An 18,958-nucleotide genomic window follows, 5' to 3' on the forward strand; every position below is an offset into this window, starting at 1 on the left:
CCGTGCCCCTGCCCAATCAGCTGCTCCGCTGGCCAGGCAGTAGATCCGGCCGCGGGCCCCTGGTCTGCCCCGTCGGGCTGTCAGCCCGGTGCCGTGGCCCAGGACAGCAAGGCCCTGGACAAGTCCCTTGCAGGCGTGCGTGCCCCGCGTGAAGTGTACGTCTGTGCAGCCGAGTTTAGCTTGGGTGGTAAAACTAAGCTTAGGAGGACGCAGACCTCTGCGTGTGTGGGTATCAGCTCAGGCCTGGAAGCAGTAAAAATACCCTACAGCGAAGCGAATAGGCACCACCAGCGTCGCATAAACACAACGGGCACATCCGCGCTGATCAGCATCAACGTGCTGGGCCACAGATCTTTGCTCTGAGCTCTGCAGCGTGGTAGAGACAGAGGAGCAGGAGTGCTGACCCAACGGAGCTGATGGGTGTTTAAGATTGTCTTATTTTGCAACTGGGTTTTTGTTTAGAAAATCTTTTTTTCTCTTTGTAATAACTGCAAGCTTCTGCCAGCAGATCTGTGATGCATCTGACGGTAAGGAAACTGTTCCAAATGCTGCTTGTAGACAAAGTTTAAGTAGGGCCTTTCTCCTGACTTTGTGGTTCAAGATTGCCAGTAAGATAAGGACCTTTCCTTAACAGCAAGTCTCATCCTATAGAGACATTAACACGTGAACCCTTCCCTTGTGGCGGGTGTTAAATCTCAAGTGGGAAAACAGAGGTCCTTTGATTTGCCTACGGTGCTGTGGCATGCTTGCTAGAAGCAAGATATTGGGAGTTGACCACACGTGATTTTGCACCGCTAGCTTGATCACCAACATATGCTTTGGGATAATTCTCCCAGATTAGTGCCACGTGGATGTCAGGCAAAGTCCTTTGAGAGAGCTTGGTCAGGGCTGTTACTGTGCACGCGGTTGCTTTTGCTTCACTTGTCAATAGGTCTTTGCTGCTGATTTCTACCATGACCCGCTGTGTTGGTACACAGGAGATCTAAGACTCCCAGTTCCTCTTGGCAGCAGAAGGCCTGTGCTCCTTTCTTGTATCTCCTGCCAGCTGGAGACATCCCCAGGTGGTAAAAGTAGACTTTCTCCCCCAAAGGGTTTTGCTTGATTGGCAGCTCAGTGTAAACAGTAGAAGATGAGTTCAAAGTCTTCTTGGATGACCTAAACCCACAGAGCTTATGATAAGGACAAAGTGTGCACTAGCTCGCACAACCATTTCCTCCAAAACAGGCTCCAGTATTACGTAATGCTCAGACAACATGCTGCTTCCCAGTGAAAATTTTAAGTTTTGGCAGGTGCATAAGTAAATAACGCAGATCCAAATGTTATGGTAGCTCTTCTCTAATTATTTGTAATCACTACCTCATTTTAAAGGCATAGGGTGAAACACTTCTGGGAGCTAAGTGGAGTTGGGCATCCTAGACCCACTTGTACCACTGACTTGCAGTGCTGTTTTCCTTTCTGTGAAGCCAAGCAAGCACAGCTGATCCTGTTGCAAGGCAGGGAGAAGGGGATGGTCTCTGCTGACCTTATTTCCACGCAGCCACAATTGGTGAGGAAAGGAACATGAACAGCACATCTAGTAAAGGAAAGAGCTGAGTGTGTGCAGTGGTATTGGTGCAGGGACAGTTGTCTGTGGAGATGGTATGTCTTGTGGAAGAAGGCTAATGGTTAGAAATGCAACTGTCTGATGCCAGCAAAGACAGAACAAAGGACAGTATTTGTGGGGATGGCCTGATGTCGTGGTTTAACCCCAGCCTTAACCCCAGTCAGCAACTAAGCACCACACAGCCGCTCACTTACTCTCCCCCCACACCCCCCGGTGGGATGGGAGAGAGAATCAGAAGAGCAAAAGTAAGGAAACTCATGGGTTGAGATAAGAACAGTTTAATACTTGAAATAAAATAATAACAATAATAAATTGTTATGGAAAGTAAAACAATGACAGAGAGAGGAGCAAAACCCCGGGGGGGGGGGGGGGGGGGGGGAAACAACACACCAACAGGTGATGCAACCGCTCACCACCCACAGACTGATGCCCAGCAGCGATTGCTGCCCCCTGGCCAACTCCCCCCAGTTTATGTACTGAGCATGACATCATATGGTATGGAATATCCCTTTGGCCAGTTTGGGTCAGCTGTCCTGGCTGTGCCCCCTCCCAGCTTCTTGTGCACCTCCTCACTGGCAGAGCATGGGAAGCTGAAAGGGTCCTTGACTAGTATAAACACTGCTTAGCAACAACTAAAACATCGGTGTGTTATCAACATTATTCTCATGCTAAATCCAAAACACAGCACTGTACCAGCTACTGGGAAGAAAATTAACTCTATCCCACCCGAAACCAGGACACCTGATCAGAGGGGATTCCTCACTTTTTTCTGACATAGGAATAGTTTGTGCATTCTTGTGTACCTGCCCTATTAGCACTTGCTCTCCTACCTACACTGTAAAGAAGCGCTGCCGCTTGGGAAGAAACAGAATGGAAACTCTGAAAATGGATACAGTCCAAGAAGCAGTTGTTGTAGAAAGAAAAAAAAAAAATCTGCTGGCATGTCCAGCCCAAGGCCACAAGATGAAAGAGGCCCTCACCTGATGCACGTGGGTATCACGGCTTGTTAAGTTGTAGTCAGGGCAAAAGTGATGTTGACCTGACTCAGAAGAGAGCCAAGTTTGACCCAGCAGGCACAGAAGAGCTGCATCAAAGTGGCGTGAAGCCATCTGCTGTGTATTTCTCTCAGCGCTATCTAAACACATGCTTTTTATTGTGTTTTCACCAGATCCCCCACTACAGCTTATAGCAAGGGCTGGCAAGAGGAACTGCTTGATGATGATTAATGTTGGGTCTTGGCACAGGCTTCTTTTTCATCATCTGCTGACCACCCAGCTGTAACTGCTTTTTGCTGAGGTCTGTGTCCTGTCTTGTACCCACTGTGCTCCTTCTGTTCCCCTCCTCCAGAGAGCTCACCATGGTCAATGAGACCCAGCATACTTGCAGTGCCAGTTCCAGCTCCAAGTCTGATGGTGGGAGCAGTAGCGGGAGCGAGAGCTCCAAGGACAGTTCACGCTGCTCTACCCCTGTCCTCGATGCTGACCGTCATGAGCGACTGCGGGAGAAGATGCGCCGACGGCAGGACTCTGGAGACAAGTGGTTCTCCTTGGAGTTCTTCCCTCCACGCACAGCCAATGCTGCTGTCAATCTCATCTCCAGGTGAGGGCTGCAGGGTGGGAGAGGGGAGAGATGAAGTGTCTTTGGTGGAGGGCTGGGAAATAGCTAATGAGGCAGGCTCTGCCCCATGCTCTGTCTCCCCTTCCAGGTGACGAAGCAGGTAGTGGGGCTGTGCTTTCCTGCTGAGGAAGGTAATGGACACCAGGTAACTTGTCTTCCTTGGAGGTCCTGAAGAGTTAAGTGCCATGGTGGGGTTACTGAGGGGGCCAGACTGTTTCCCCTCTCCCATGCTCTGTGAAGATGGAGCAACCCCACTGTCATGCTCTGGGGCTGAAGCAGAGTGCTGGGGGACAACAGAGCAGGAAAGTACCTATTAAAAGCAGAAAATATTACTTGATGGGCAGTGTGTCAAAGTCTCTGGAACAGAGACTCCCACTTGCTTTCAGAATCATCCAGCCACTATGGTTTGTGCCTCTGTATTACTGAGGACTACAGTTTTAGCCTCTGAGAGAGGTGTCCCCTATCTCCATGCTAAATGAAAGGTGATAGTTCTCAGCAGAGCTAAAGGTTATCCTGGAGCCCAGTGGGGAGCCACAGGAGCCACCATGTACTCACCTGGAGGAGAAGAGGGAGTTTCATAACTTTTTGTAACTGCTATATGCCAGGACCAGGTTTACTTTAAACAGAAGGGCCTGTTCCAACCCAGAGCAGGAGAGAGACAATTTAGGGGAGCCTTTGTCTCTTCTGTTAGGCACACTTGGGAACACAACAGAGATCTGGTCCATCTTTTCATATTTGTGGCCTCTACAGTTAAAGCTGGGAACAGGGGTTTGCAGCATAGTCTCCCATCTCAAAAGGAATGGGATTTGCATTGCTGTCTATCAGAAGGCATATCAGTCTAATAGAGCATGCTGTGAGGAAGTTTATTCTACAGAGAACACTTAAGTTGCCTCTTCTTCAAAGAGACTGTAAGCTCTTCCTCATACAGCCTTAAAGGATGACTTTCCTCATTTACATTGGCCACTTGCTAAACTCCTAGTTCAACACTTTTCTTGGTCTCTCCTGCTGCTGTCATCCAAGCTCTCTCTGTCTGTTGCTGGCATTCCAGCAGCGAGCAAGATATCCCAGGCATAGAGAGGAGAGTTGTCTACCTGGTAGGCTAACGCAGGTCTAAAATCCACAGGTTTGACCGCATGGGAGCAGGTGGTCCACTCTTCGTTGATGTGACGTGGCACCCTGCAGGGGACCCAGGATCTGACAAGGAAACCTCTTCCATGATTATTGCCAACACTGCAGTCAACTACTGTGGCCTGGAGACCATCCTGCACATGACATGCTGCAATCAGACCAAGGATGAAATCACAGGGCATCTGCAGAAGGCCAAGCGGCTCGGGTTGAAGAACATCATGGCATTGCGTGGAGGTGAATCCTTTTGTCCTATGATGCGTAGGGCTGAGGCTGTATTGCTATTGCATTCAATTCCAGGGTAAAAGTGGAGAAATAAGATTTAGAGACTCCTTCCACTACAGGAATTAAATGTTGAGACTGCATTTCACCTGATCCCCTTGTTAGCAGTCCCTCCAGCTCAAGGGTAGACAAAAGCAATCCATGGGTAAAACTGCAAACTTGGGGATTTCATCTTTGTCTTCCTTTTGATAGCAGGAGGTTTTTACAGAACTAGCAGATCTGAGTCCAGCAAACAGTTGGAGAAAGCTGTGGATTTGTTCTCTTTTCAGATCCTGTTGGTGAGGAATGGGAGGAAGAAGTAGATGGTTTCAACTATGCTGTTGACCTGGTTAAGCACATTCGCAATGAATTTGATGATTACTTTGACATCTGTGTGGCAGGTAAATGTCTTTCACTGCAGAGTATGGGGTAGGGTCTGAGATAGGGAAGTCAGCTCAGCAGTCCCTCTCTGGACCTGGGCTGTAAGTGACAGTACGATCAGATTGGCTACTTTCTAATTTCTAGTGTGTTATCCCGACCACCAGGGTTTCACTTTTTTCCCCCCCTCCCTCCTCCCCAAAGGCTACCCTAAAGGTCATCCTGAAGCAGAGAGCTATGAGGCAGACCTGAGGCACCTGAAGGAGAAGGTCTTTGCTGGGGCAGACTTCATCATCACACAGCTTTTCTTCCGATCAGAAACCTTTCTCAAGTTCATGAAGGACTGTCAAGCCATTGGCATCACCTGCCCCATTATTCCTGGCATCTTCCCCATACAGGTGAAATCCAGTAATTCTGGTTTGGGGAGGGAATAAGGATCCAGGATATTAGGTGTTTGTGGGTCAGGGCCTGAGAGAAGTCTGTAAATATCCTCGATAAAATTTGTGGGAAGTGAGGGTGCTAAACATAAATCTGTAGGTGGTTTGTCAAATTAAACTCTTAGGCATGTAACAATAAGCTTAAAAGGTTTTCTGTGCCCATATGGCAAAAAGGGATATAAAGGACAATGGTCTACCAGTCCTAAGGCGTTACTCATCACTGTCAGCATGCTGGGCTCAGGCAACGAGTAAAGAAATGGGAAGAAATCACCTGCAGTGACGTGACCATGACTGCGTTACCATCCTAGAGATGGGGCCTAGGAGTAGCATCCAGGAGCCCCAATTCTAAATCTCCTGCCACAAAACCGAGATCAAGTACCTGTGTTACTGGGATGTCAGAAAAGGGCCTTGGAAAAATGAAAATCCCCTGCATCCTCATCCAGGGTTACCACTCCCTGCGCCAGCTGGTGAAGCTCTCCAAGTTGGAAGTGCCTCAAGAAATCAAAGATGTGATTGAACCCATCAAGGACAATGATGCAGCTATCCGGAACTATGGGGTGGAGCTGGCAGTGTCCATGTGCCGGGAGCTGTTGGATAGTGGCATGGTGCACGGGCTCCATTTTTACACCCTCAATCGGGAAGTGGCTACTACCGAAGTCCTTAAGCGCCTGGGCATATGGAAGGAGGACCCCAGGTGAGCAGAATATGCTGGCTTCTGTTAGTTCCTCTTTCACATACATCCATCCCATCTACTGAAGGTTCAAGCAATGGATGGGTTGGCACTTCTCCTCTGCTGCTTTTTTTTTTTTTAAGCACCTTTCTGCATTTAGAAGTTCACCCTTCCTGCAGGTCTCTGACAAAAGCTGGGAGGAATAGAGGGGACAGCTGAAGGAGGAATTTGTTTTAGTCAAGTGGCTTTAAAGTAGCCTATCCTGGAACTTTAAAAACCTAAACTCTTAGAGCTGCCACTTGGAAGAAACATGTTTTTTGAGGTCGGTCACAACCCCTCTTACAGGCTAGGTGCTATGTAGGCTCCCGCTGTGGATTTCTGGGGTTCTTCTGCAGCTGATAAAGGGAATGTGGGACTTCTCTCCGAGTCCACAGGCTTCAGCACAGACAAGAGAAAGCAAAGGAAAATGGATAGCTGTTTTTTCTTCTTGTTAAAAATAGCTTCACACAGTGCTTTTCCCTTACCTCATCCAATTTCAGGTGTCAGTCCTGTACTTAACCATTTAATAGACACCTACTGAGCATCCTGTGACGGAACTGAGCGGGAAAAGATTTTCCATAAAGGAAGAATAGTTTTCTGTCCTACGTCTTGACAAATAGAACTCTTCTCAGCCCCTGTTACTTGCTATCCCCAGAGGCAAAATTCTCCAGGGGAAGGGCTTCCAGCCTCTAGTGGAAAGTCAGCAGAGGAACTGTGTTAACATCTGCTCCTCCCATGCAGGCGGCCTCTGCCCTGGGCAGTCAGCGCTCACCCCAAGAGAAGAGTTGAAGATGTTCGGCCAATCTTCTGGGCCTCTAGGCCAAAGAGTTACATCTATCGAACTCAAGAATGGGACGATTTCCCCAATGGCCGATGGTAAGCTGTCAGCCTGCAGTGGCAGTGGGGTAGAGGTGTGGTATGAAAGCCTGCTCCACAGTTGGTCTCTGTCGTTAGTGGGTGTCCTGGGCACACTTTGGGCTTGACAGAACAGGTGACTTCTTAACAAAGTGGTCCCCAGTTGCTTGGATTTGAATGAGGTGAAGAGAATGGCACCAAGATGTTAAGGCTTTTGGTCTCTAGGTGGATTTTGTTGGATACTTCTCTTCCTGGATGGCTGTCTTCCTGCATCACCAAATCAGCTCATCTTCCTCAGTGGCCTGTTAATCCTGTGTCTGCTCCCCTTACAGGGGTAACTCCTCCTCTCCAGCCTTTGGGGAACTGAAGGACTATTACCTCTTCTACCTGAAGAGCAAGTCTCCCCGGGAGGAGCTCCTGAAAATGTGGGGAGAAGAGCTGACTGGTGAGGAGAGCGTCTTTGAGGTGTTCACCTGTTACATCACTGGAGAACCCAACAAGAACGGGCACAAGGTGAGTGATGGCCCAGGAAGGGATGGTCAGTGTAGCACAGACAGTAGCACGTATTTCCTCTTGCTCCTGGTACCACATTGTTCTTCTAAACAAGAATTGGTACTTCCCTATCCAAAAGGACTTGCTGAGACAGTGGCTGAAGGGAATCCAGCAGCCAGAGCTAGGGCTCAACATAAAAGGAAAGCTGCTACAGTATGACAGGACCAGTACCAACAGACTTCAGCAGTCATTCTTAGAGTTGAGGATATCCTGCCCCTTGAACCAAACCTGGGAATTCTCTCCTGAAGCAGGTGTGTTTGAGACCATTGGGGCACTTCTGAGTTCCTTCAACATCCAGATGGTAACCAAAGGGTTGTTACATCCATTGTGAGCCATCCTTTCTCCTCACGGTAGGTTACGTGTATGCCTTGGAACGATGACCCTCTTGCTACTGAAACCAACCTTCTGAAGGAGCAGCTGGAGAAGGTTAACAGACGAGGAATCCTGACCATCAACTCCCAGCCAAACATCAATGGCAAACCGTCCACAGACCCCATTGTAGGCTGGGGGCCCAGTGGGGGTTATGTTTTCCAAAAGGTACTGCACTGCTCTGGGCTAGGCAGCAAAGAATTATGACCCAGTTTGGTCTCTGTTAGGTAGGAAGGTCCTAGGCTTTCACCCGGATAATCCTTCTGCCTGCTCCTTATCTTAATGCCTTCTTGCTGAGATGAGGCAAAGCTCCTTTGGTGTCTTAAGAGACAGAGTATGTCATCTCTGTGGCTTACTTCATAGCTGTTTTCCCCCACCTCAAAACATCTACTGAACATCTATAGAGCTGCTTGTTTTACTCTCAGCAAGTAATTATTGGTAACTTCTTTATAGAGCAGGGCTATGAAGTTTTAGGTGCAAACACGTGCCTGCCCACTGCATCGGATCCCCATTCAGCAATGCAGGAAGCGCCTAGGTTTTTCATAAAATGGGAATCAATGAGGTAGAATCTCTACCACCCAGCTTCTCACGGTAATAACTGGGCATTTAAAAATTCCTCTATCTGTCCTTCTCTAAGGCAGAGTTCTCCACCAATTGCCCCCACCCCACAGCACTACTGCTGTGCTGTTCAGACAGCTGCCAGGTTCCTTCTCTGGCCTGCAAGCAGGCTTATCTGCCATGCCTGCCTCCTACCGTCATGCATTTTCAGGCCCTAGAGCCTTGCCACTAATGGCTGTGATAGGAATCTCCCATCAAGGTAAATGCCAAGCAAGTGGCTCATAGTGGGAAACAAAGCAGCCCTGTTCAAAAGGGATCCAAACCGCTAAAGCCATGAGACCAGCAGATGGCAAATGCAGTTATGTTTTCAAAGGGAAAAAAATCCCCCGAGGTGAGGGGAAATCCATCATCTGACACAATAGCCAGGAAATGGGGGAAGGGGAAGCAGTTGTTGGGAGCAGCCAAGCACAGAGCAGCAGTAGATGGAGCAAGTACAGTTAGGTTGTATAAGCACACAGGGAGACCTGAACAAAAGATGAGGACAGGGAATGGTAGGGTGCTTGAGAGAGCCCAGCTGAGACCCCTGACTTTGCTCCCACCAGACTAGGCTGCCTTGGCAGAACACTGCTGTTCATAGGCTACCATGTAGAATAGAGGTCAAGCTCAGGCCTCTTCCAAGCACTCTGCTCTGTCTGGCACAGACTGCTTCCTAGGCACAGCAGTTGTGGTTAACACTGTCCGGAGCTTATTCCAGCCTGTCTGCTTACATGGGTGCAAAACGGGAAGCTTGTAGCTTTCCTGAGCTGGCTGCTCCTGGCCTGTTACACCTCTGCTGTCACCAATTATTTCCGCCCCCCCCAGCTCTCTTACTAATTTGCTCTGCCCTTTGCTCAAGCCTCCTCTGTAGTACATGTTTCTGGGAATGGACATACAAGTCTTAGACTGCCTGGTTTCCAAGCAGCCCAGACTCTACAACTGTCTTCTTGGTTGCCTGTATTTGTCCCAGCCCTGCCATGAGTTAAGGCTCTCATTCTCTTTCCCCTTCCCCATCCCTCCCTGTAGGCATACCTAGAGTTCTTCACCTCCAGTGAGATCGTCACGGCACTGCTCAAAGTGCTGAAGAAGTACGAGTTGCGAGTGAACTACCACATTGTCAATGTCAAGGTAGGCTGTTGTTTACAGGACATTTTTCCTTTCACCACCTTGGGAGAGAGGCAAATATCAAAGATTCAGATGTCACTATGAACAAAGTGGGACACGAAGGGTGATGAAGAGAAGGGAAAGTGAAGCAAGTCAGCTGTGATGTGCAGCAACTGTCTGATCTCTTAACAAGGAGAGGGTAAACGCACTTGTTCCAACTCACTCAATCCCTCCTCCAGCAGTTGCTTCAGAAAGGTTTTGCTTCCTTTGGCAGGGCCAGAATATCACCAATGCTCCAGATCTGCAACCCAATGCTGTCACCTGGGGCATCTTCCCGGGCAGAGAGATCATCCAGCCCACTGTAGTGGATCCTGTAAGCTTCCTCTCCTGGAAGGTGAGTCCTCCCTCCTGCTGGATACATTGCTGTGGTGCCCTGGAAGTTCGGAGTGTCTGCTTTGTTTTTAGTCTGTGACACTTCTCGCAATTGAGTACTGTTGTGATATTAGCTTGCAGAGGTCCAGATACTGCTCCTCCTGCTCTCTCCGTGTAAGGAGAACTTTGCTCCGGCAAGAGCTCTTCACAGACACCAAGTGCCCAGTAACAGGAGGCTTGGGAGCTACCACTGTTACTGTACTGGCCCCCAGAGCTCTGGGCAGCAGCTCTCCCTCCCCTCTTACACGCACAGGGGCAGCATTGAGCCATTTTACTGCAAACGTGTCTCCATTCAGCTCTGAACAGTTGTGTACAGGGCACTTCCCACTGACTGGAAAGCACGAGGCTCCTTGCTCAGCTCTTGCAATTTTTACTGAGAAGAAACAGGCCACAGGCTGGCTAGGCATGTGTGACACCGGTGGTCCTAAACGAGGTAGTATGAAAATGCAGCTCTCTAACATGTGCATTACACCACTACACTTTTTTTTTCCCCCTTGGCAGGATGAGGCCTTTGCACTGTGGATCGAGCAATGGGCCAAGCTCTATGAAGAGGAGTCACCCTCTCGCATGATCATCCAATACATCCATGACAACTACTACTTGGTCAACCTGGTGGACAATGACTTCCCACTTGAAAACTGCCTCTGGCAGGTTGTGGATGATACTTTTGAGCTGTTGAACTCTCCGACTCAGCAGTGAAAACTCCTCTTATAATCCCTTACTTCCTCCTTCCGTCCACTGACTGCGGGGAGAGAAAAAGCAGCTCCTGTGCTGATGGTGGACCACACACTCCTAAACCCAGTGACCAGGCTAGCTCTCCGATCTACCCACACTACATGCTCTTCTATCCCCAACACAAAGGCTCCCTCACCCCTTCTCACTGAACAACAGCCAGAACTACCTGAACCTCTGAGCTGAGGCTCTAGCCTGAGCTTGAAGGTCAGCTCTGCAGGATGAAGAGGTGCTAATCGTGGCTATGTTGATTACAGTAACAGGAGAACTCTTGTGCATCAACGGTGATAAAGCTCAGTGGGATTCTGGTAACTTTCTCGTGCCAGAAATGCTGCCTTGGGGGCAGAAACACTCCTGTCAGCAGTGCCTAAGCAAGGAGACATTTCAGCAGTTGCTAACCCTGAAAAGAAGCTCAAGTTGCACTCCTAAGATGTATTTCTTCATATCTGATCATATCAGGCTCTCTTTTGCACTCACTCCAGAAGAAGGTTCAAATTTTCTCCCTAACTTTTCTCCTTTTATTATATTTCCCATTTTCTTTTTAATAGGAAAATGTGAATTTCACTTCTGGATGAGACTGAGTAGGAATCACACTGTTTCTTAGATTAAGTACAATAAAATACACAAATACAAATGTCTCCTGTACTAGGCCATACTCTTGGTAAGTAGCAAAGACTCATGTTGTTTGCAAACTAATCAGCCTGGCACAAGAGAAAGTTTTAAGAAAACCCATTGTTTATGGGGCAGTTCTGCCTTCACTTTCAACACATGCCCTAAGTAAAGTATGGACAAAGCTCCATGGTAGGGCAAAGAAAGCTTAAATCCTAGAATTTCCCAAAAGCAACCAGCTACAACCTTTGGCTCAGTTCTGCAAGGTCACAGGAGTTGTGGTGGTCCTTTTCCAGTGCCCGTAGGGAAAGATAGCCTATCTTTCCTGACCTAATGACTCTTAACAGCCTTAGGCCCCACAGCATTGAAATAAGGGGTTGGGGGAGCTATGGAGGCTGCTTTGTGTACTTAACAATCCTGCAAAGCTACCACAGGCTAGGAAAAGAAGACCCTGGGGGAAATCCCAGTGGGATTTCAAGATCCCTGCCACGCTGTGAGCATCTCTTTCAAACAAGCAAGGAAGAAAAGCCTTTTCCAGATTCTTCAGACCCTCTCATTACAGCTGTCTGAGGCTGGGCTCATATATCCAGGGTAATTACAGGGCATCAATCACAGAAGCAAGTAATGGGAAGGTTGGGGGTCAGACACGCCTGTCTTGCCTCAGCAAAGCTTTTGGTGCTCAGCTGTTCCCAGCAGGTTTCTTCATCCCTAGCCCATTCAGCACAGAAAGGAACCAGCAGGAAGCAGTCAAGAGGTTGGCCACCCACTGGAAGGCTTAATGAAGAGCTGATGGACCTACACAGGGGGAGGAGGTGGGAGCCATGTGAGAATCCCCCCCCAGGGGAAAAGCCAAATCTAAAAATAACGACCTGTGTTTGCAGCTACCAAGGACAGTCCAGACTTTGGAATCAACAGGATGTAGCGTTTGCACAGGCAGAGTCCTGCTCATCTCTTTAAGACTGATGTATTTGCTTACTCCCCTGCGTGACACTAAACTCCAGTCCAGGAAAAAACACAGAGTAAAGGGAGAGCCTATAAGGTGGTTTTTTGACCTTTAATCAGAAGTCCAGCAAAATCAGAGTCCAGAGGAGAAGGGGATGCAACCTCACAACAAAAGGGAATAACTCCTCAATTTGTGCCTCTAGGGAGGTAGGATATCAGTCCTTTAAAGAGGACCTTTCACTAGGTACCATCTCTTCCTGGTTGTCCTTTGGCTATCATGCTTCTGGCCTGCAGCACTGCTTTTATCGCATGAGCAGAGTGTTCACTTTCTTGGTTGCGCAGGACCAGCTCTTTGTTGTGACAGCCAGCTGTATCCTCCATGTGTCCTGAAATGAGCAGCAGCTGCAGGCAGGCCCCCACCTTTCAGCAGCCTTTGTCCTTGAGCTGGAATGCTGTTAGCTGGCGCCACCTTCCAAAGGCCTTAAATAGTAAAGTGGACAAGTCAAATACTCGGGTTACCCTTGAGGAGTTGCAGCCACCCTCACAGTACCCGTAAACAAAGCTTTTCCTCTAGCAATAGCTAGGCCAACTGCCTCACCATTCACTCAGAGCCCTTCCCTGCCTCCCCTATGTTCCTGTAGCCAGTAAGTGAAGTGCAGAGTACAAATCAATGTGAGAAAAGGAAGACCAATGCCCCCTCTGCCCTCTAATTCCAGTACTTGCTCACATCTTGTTAAAGGAGGACCTAATCCTGCATGGATCCTTGGGAGGCAGGCAGAGGAACGAACTGGCTGTTTGAGCTCTAAGGCTTTGCCTGCTCACTCAAATTTATAGCAATTTGCCTGCCCCTGGGTGTAAGTCAGCGCCGTCCTCCTGCACCAACGTGGAGCCTGTTTCTTCCCTGAGTGGGCCCTTGAGAGGCAGGGGATTAGTGGATTAACATCTCAGATAACAGTGGGGAAGGGGGCACACATCAGGGAAATCAACTGCTGACACAAAGCTTTGAAAAACACCCAAAGATGAACCCATATAAAGCTGGAAGCTATTTCTCTTTGTTCTGGGCAAGTCCCATTCCCTTTTCCCTAAGCAAGTGCTTTGTGCAGAGAGACATACAGGGAACACCAGTTGTCCCTTTGGGGTGCTTTTTGGTTCACTGAGGTCCAAAGAATTAAAGCAGTCATAAATGCTTACCTGAGATAATAGGCTCCTGGCTTCCTCCTCCAAAAACTTCTGCACCACGCAGCTTTGCAAATGTCGTCGTCTCCACACCCTCCAGGCCTTTTCTATCAGCCGCTGCTGGTCCTGCCAGGAAAAGAGGCAGTGCACAGATTAGTTGGGCTCTGGCAGGCAAACTACCTCACTTCCCTCCAGTCCCACCTTGCTTCCAGTTGCTTTCCCCTCTTGAATGACTTTGCATTGGTAACAAACAAAGCTGACTACTAACAAAATTCTTGCCGAACTACTGTCTCCTGCAAATATTGTGGCTAATTACGTCACAGTACCCTGGGGAAAGGACAGTGCCCCATCAGTGCTCCAGCACAGCTCCTCAGTGACTATGGATGTGCTCGCTATAGATGCATCATCTTGTCCCACGGGCAGGTCAGAGCACATCTCACACAGCTAATGCCCAGGAAGCCAGACAGAACATGGGTCTGTTCCACAGATGGCTAAGGCCTGAGCAGAAGGGGAGGCCATATGACAGCCCCCTTGGTAGGCTGGGGACACCAGAGGGATGTATCAGGAACACAGACGAGGACACAGATTGTAATACTTGCTGTGAACTTTTTGCACAGGCTACAGACAATCTATACAAATCACCCTGCTTCAGCTTCCCATCTGTAAGATGGGGCAAAGCACAACTAAATATGTGGATATGCCAGTCTGCCATGCTGGCATTTCAAAGAGAAAGATGGAAAAAGTAGCCACAGCAGCAAACCAGGGTTTCTGGTGCACTCTGGTTCTTGTTAAATCCCCAAGTCTCATCTCCCTGGATGTATGTGAGGCTGCAAGCAGAGCAGGCTTGCCCAGTAACACCTATCACTGCCACCCTGGTGGCAGTACCAGACACTCACCAACACCTGAGCCAGCATCACCACCCTGCTGGCTTCCTTCCACTGATGCCACCCCCTTGCCAGACAGCGCAGTCTCCTGTCACGCTGGCACCGGCGAATTATCACCGTGTGATGCCACCACTTCACATACTTCCTCCTATAGGCAAGAGGGGAAAATAAACTTTATCAGCCCAACAGCCCTACAAGGGAGTCCTTCCCTGATGGCAGCAACAAGAGGAAGCCCAGAGCCCTCCACTCCACTTACCCAAGCCACTTCTCATCCCACCCTTCCAAGTCCACCTCTGCTTTGTTCTCCTGGATCCTTGCGTGTGCAGGAGAGGGTCCTACCACACCAGGTCTCTCTACCAGATGAGGGACCAGCAGCCTTTCAGCCCTGTTTTGACTTCTGTAGATCACTAGCCAGTGGCGAATGGCACTGGGAAAAAGCCCAAGAGGGGCAGCTGGTGCTGAAGCCTTTACTCTGCCTCTTCTGCTTTCTAGGAAAGAAAAGAGGAATCACACAGGAGCTAACCTCGGAGCTAGAGAGGGAGAGATCAGAGCTGCCATGAGCCCTTAGGCCTTTGGCTCCTGAACACAGAAGCAACCCACAGTCAGAGTTCAACTGCCGTGATCAGCTACTCCACAGAGGAATCCCAGTCATCTGGCTGGCAAACACCACTCCCCTTCCCTCCTCACGCACACTCCCCACATGGCCCCATGAAAGGAAGAGAGGAGGGGGCATCTTCTTACTCATGGACCAAGACAGAGACATCTTCCTGCTCTTCCTAGCACCTATCAGGGTACTGCACTGCCGTGAGCACTGGGAAAAGGCAGCTGCTTTTGTCCAGTAGTTGCAGGCCTGCAAACAGAAATAACACAGCTGCAGCCAAGACTAAACACAATGCGCACAGACAGCACACACACAAGCTAGCCTTAGAGATACATTTATGTTCATACCCCTGCAGGTAGTTTAATGTGCTAGACCCCAGGCTGGAAACTGCACAGATGAGATCCCAGCAGGACTGACTCAGCCCTTCCAAATCAATCGACCTCTTTGTGGTTTGCTAGCTGTGAGTCTTTTGAAAAAAGCTGCAACTCTGACAGCTCGCTCTGCTCTGTGGGGACAGTGATTATCCCATCTCATCTTTGAGCAGAGAGGAAGGAGTGCTCATCTCTCTGGTCAAAATGTCCCCATTCCTTATTGCTGTGCTCCAGATGGTTGCTGCAATCAGTGCCAGATTACAGTGATGAAGTGTGCACAGCCTGTAAAGAACTTAAAGGCAGGGACTAAGCAGTCACAAGTCAAACCAGGTTTTTATACCAGCCTTGTCACTGTATCTCAGTGCCTAGTGACCCAACTGAGGTCTTCACAAGAAAACAGGCAGTTAAGAATAACTGTCTCATAGGGACATTCATCTTTTCTTACCTGTTTTACGGCAGCCACAGATCCTAGGCGCAGGGCTTGCTGTCCTCTTGAGGCCAACCGCCAGCGGTGACAGGCTTTACCCTGAGAGGTTCCCTGCCACTTGTGGTTTCTCTCTCCCAGCACCCGCTGTTCAGCTCTCAAGAATTTCACCCTCCACTCAGTAAAGCTCACAACTAGGAGATGGTGCTCTCTGACCCTTTTAAAACAAGAGAGGGCTTCGTGCTGCCTCAGTCTACAAGCAGTGACCTGGGCCCAGGTAACTAGGCACCTGAAAAACAATACCAGCGTAGAAAAGCAGTAAGTGCCTAAAGTCACATTTCCATGTCAGCACTGAACAGGCTATAGACCAAATTCCACCTTCTCACCCCACCCTGCAGTGTCACATATAAGTAGTCAAAGCAAGTGAAAAAGCATTCAACAAGAAAAAAGGCTGTTCCTATTATTCCGCTGTGATCAACATTTATATATCTTTCTCCGTGTTACTTATATTTCCAGTGCCTTGTCCTTGGGAGGTGTTAAGTTCAGACTCCTCACTACAGTTTCTTTCTGCTGAAGACTTGCCCTCGTTTTACTTCAGATTCCCAGCACTGTTACCTCTCAACTCCTCAAAGCCCAGGAGTATGTCTGGCCTTCTGGCCATTTTAGCATTTCCTCCTCTTCAAAGGCCTCTGCAAACTGAATGCAATGTTATACTATGTTTTTCCTTTGCCTACAAAACAAATGCTTTTCCTAGGCTACCCTGCCACTACACATAGTGGATCCCTCAAAAAAATAAAGGAATTGAATTAGTCAGTTTTCAATCTTTCTCTGTGCCAGCAGTTGATCTTTAGGACGATGCTTGAGGAAGGCTTATCCTTATGGGATGAGAATAAAACTGCTAAAATCTCCTTCAGCATGGAACCCAGCAGACTCCTTAAGTCTGCTTGCTGCAGAACCAGGCTGGATTTAAGACAGCACCTTGTTGTCAAGATTCAGATTTTAATTTTTTTCTTGGCTGTCACAAACTAAGGGCCTGTGTACATGGGATGTACAACTAGAATAATACAGCATCTTTATGGAGACAATTTTATTAAAAAAAAAAAAATCAATGTTTACAGGAGTTACTATTAACAGCACTGTAAATCTGCACCCACAATAATCTCTCTGTATCTTGCAGGCTGATGCACAGGAGGCCAGTCTTCCTCTGCTACCCCAGAAGCCAATCTGCTTTTAACTCCTGGCTTGTCCTTTTGGTTCCTTGTTCCACTTGGACTTTCATTATGCAAATCACCCCACGGCACCATAGGGCAGAGGTGTAAATATCCTCTGCCTGGCAGGCTTCTCTGAAGATCAAGAGAATCTATTGCAGGTTATCCTAGCATGAAAAATGCCCCCCTCAGAAGAGACAGGGCTCAGCCTGTACCATATCCAGGTGAGAAATTAGAAGCACTCTCTCATCAAAGGAGAACTCAGAAGGAAGATTAATGGTGGAGAGACACTCTACAGGAAGGAGCAACATTAAGGACTTCTCTCAAACGCACTTCCCACTAGGGTGCCACCACACAGATTGATTTGCAGAAGAAAATGCAATTGGGTGGGGTGAGTGCAGAGCCCAAGCATCACAGCCACTAAGGTTTTACTGGGTTTTTAGTTGCTCTTTCCTCTGCAGATCTTTGTCTCCTCTCAGCCTGAACCTGCAATTCAAAAGGAAATCTGCTAGGGCCAAACCTGCACTTCTCATGCCTTAAATGAATCCTTGGCATAAATAATCTTACTCATTCTTATCCTCCTGAATTACCTCAAAGAGAATGAACTGAACAATTCCTGGTTCACTGCAGCTGGACACTTTGCTGTGTTTCAGGCAGACAGTAGCCTTACACAACATAAACCACAAACAAAACAGATTTCAATGAGAAGGCTACTGAACAACAGCTAAGAGAGAAAAGAAGTTGTTAATGATTGGCAGCAGACACCTTGCTCTTCAAATTAAATTCTTGTGTTTTCAGGATCTGCACCATAACGTAAGACTCCAAAACATACTACAGCTTCACCTATAGTGTAACTAACACTGAGATGAATTGAATATCATGGTTCTCCCTTCACAGGCTTTACTGAACATTGCTTTTCTGCAGGAATATATTCCACTCAATTTTTCACATTAGTTTAAATTAAAATCAACACGCTGTGTCCAGAATCTAAAAGATTCAGGTTTGTAAACATCAGATCTCTGTAAGACCTCTGCCCAATATTCCTTTCAGCAAATACTGAATAGTTCCAGTGGAAACAAGGCTTTCACTTTTTTAAACTACACAAATTTGTTTGCATCTCTCTTGCTTAGTTTACAAATACCACACTGCGTAACTAAGACTGAACAGAAATTCCGGAAAGAAAAGAAGTTTTGAATGAGAAGAACGAGATGGGGAGCGTGAGGCTATGGTAGCAGACCCTTTAATGTAGGAGCACCCCCAGGGAAGCACTCCTACAGAAGCTCCATTTACACACAAGTTAGCTGTACTTTCAAACCCAAACTGGTCTGAATAACACTGGATTTTCTGCTACATAAATTGCCCTTCACTCAAAGCTTCCCTCGGAAATGCTTTGAGGGCAGGAAACAAACCTGTGCAGCAGAAGACGTTCCCAGAATAAAGCAGCATATTTCTGCTTCTTTGTTTGGCAATACCATGTCTGCAGGACCAACCTCTTCTTCTCCTGGCAGCTGTGCTGAGCCCATTCCTGCTGCAGCTCTCTCACAGCACGATTCCCTGTGAGAGAACACAAGAGCTTGCTGAGCTGAGCCCAACGATTTTTTTTCCATCGCAGAATCCAGACAAGAGCAGAGAATACATCTGCTGCAAATACCAAATGGGACCAGACTTCCTAAGATTTCCTGTCCTCTCTTTAGCAGCTGAAGTGACTTTTTAATTCACCTTGCAGTTTTTTGTCTGCAAGCCAGTCAGACCTCCTTTTTTTTTCCCCCTGCCCTTCCCCAAGCAAGGGATCACAGATCATTGCCACTCTCATCTGCAAGGCAGTTTTCCATCAAAAATTGGGAGTGTTCCTTCCCTGGCAGAGTGTTAAGTACTTAGCACTTAAAGCACTTGGAATCCCGTAAGGGACAGGATCAGGATTGTAAAGCAGCCCCAAAAGTTACACCCTGCTCCCACTGAAGCAAAGCCTGACTGT

At 48.1% G+C, this 18,958-nt stretch overlaps 1 protein-coding gene across 3 annotated transcripts; it reads left to right on the plus strand.

The window, feature by feature from the left end:
* Positions 1 to 2,892: 2,892 nt before the first annotated feature.
* Positions 2,893 to 11,396, plus strand: MTHFR (methylenetetrahydrofolate reductase). 3 transcript variants are annotated; one of them, XM_009289613.1, is made up of 12 exons: positions 3,121 to 3,202; positions 3,309 to 3,365; positions 4,344 to 4,582; positions 4,897 to 5,007; positions 5,189 to 5,382; positions 5,865 to 6,115; positions 6,872 to 7,006; positions 7,318 to 7,498; positions 7,892 to 8,074; positions 9,527 to 9,628; positions 9,879 to 9,998; positions 10,538 to 11,396. In XM_009289613.1, the coding sequence occupies exons 2-12, from the start codon at positions 3,355 to 3,357 to the stop codon at positions 10,733 to 10,735; spliced, it is 1,725 nt and encodes a 574-aa protein (XP_009287888.1). In that variant the 5' UTR covers positions 3,121 to 3,202; positions 3,309 to 3,354; the 3' UTR covers positions 10,736 to 11,396. The 3 variants fall into 3 exon arrangements, with proteins under 3 accessions (XP_009287887.1, XP_009287888.1, XP_009287889.1); XM_009289614.1 differs by having other exon boundaries at positions 3,309 to 3,351; XM_009289612.1 differs by lacking the exon at positions 3,309 to 3,365 and having other exon boundaries at positions 2,893 to 3,202.
* The last annotated feature ends 7,562 nt before the right edge of the window (positions 11,397 to 18,958 follow it).

The sequence above is a fragment of the Aptenodytes forsteri genome, unplaced genomic scaffold (genome assembly GCF_000699145.1).
Source record: "Aptenodytes forsteri isolate BGI_AS27 unplaced genomic scaffold, ASM69914v1 Scaffold61, whole genome shotgun sequence".
In the NCBI taxonomy this organism is placed as follows: domain Eukaryota; kingdom Metazoa; phylum Chordata; class Aves; order Sphenisciformes; family Spheniscidae; genus Aptenodytes; species Aptenodytes forsteri.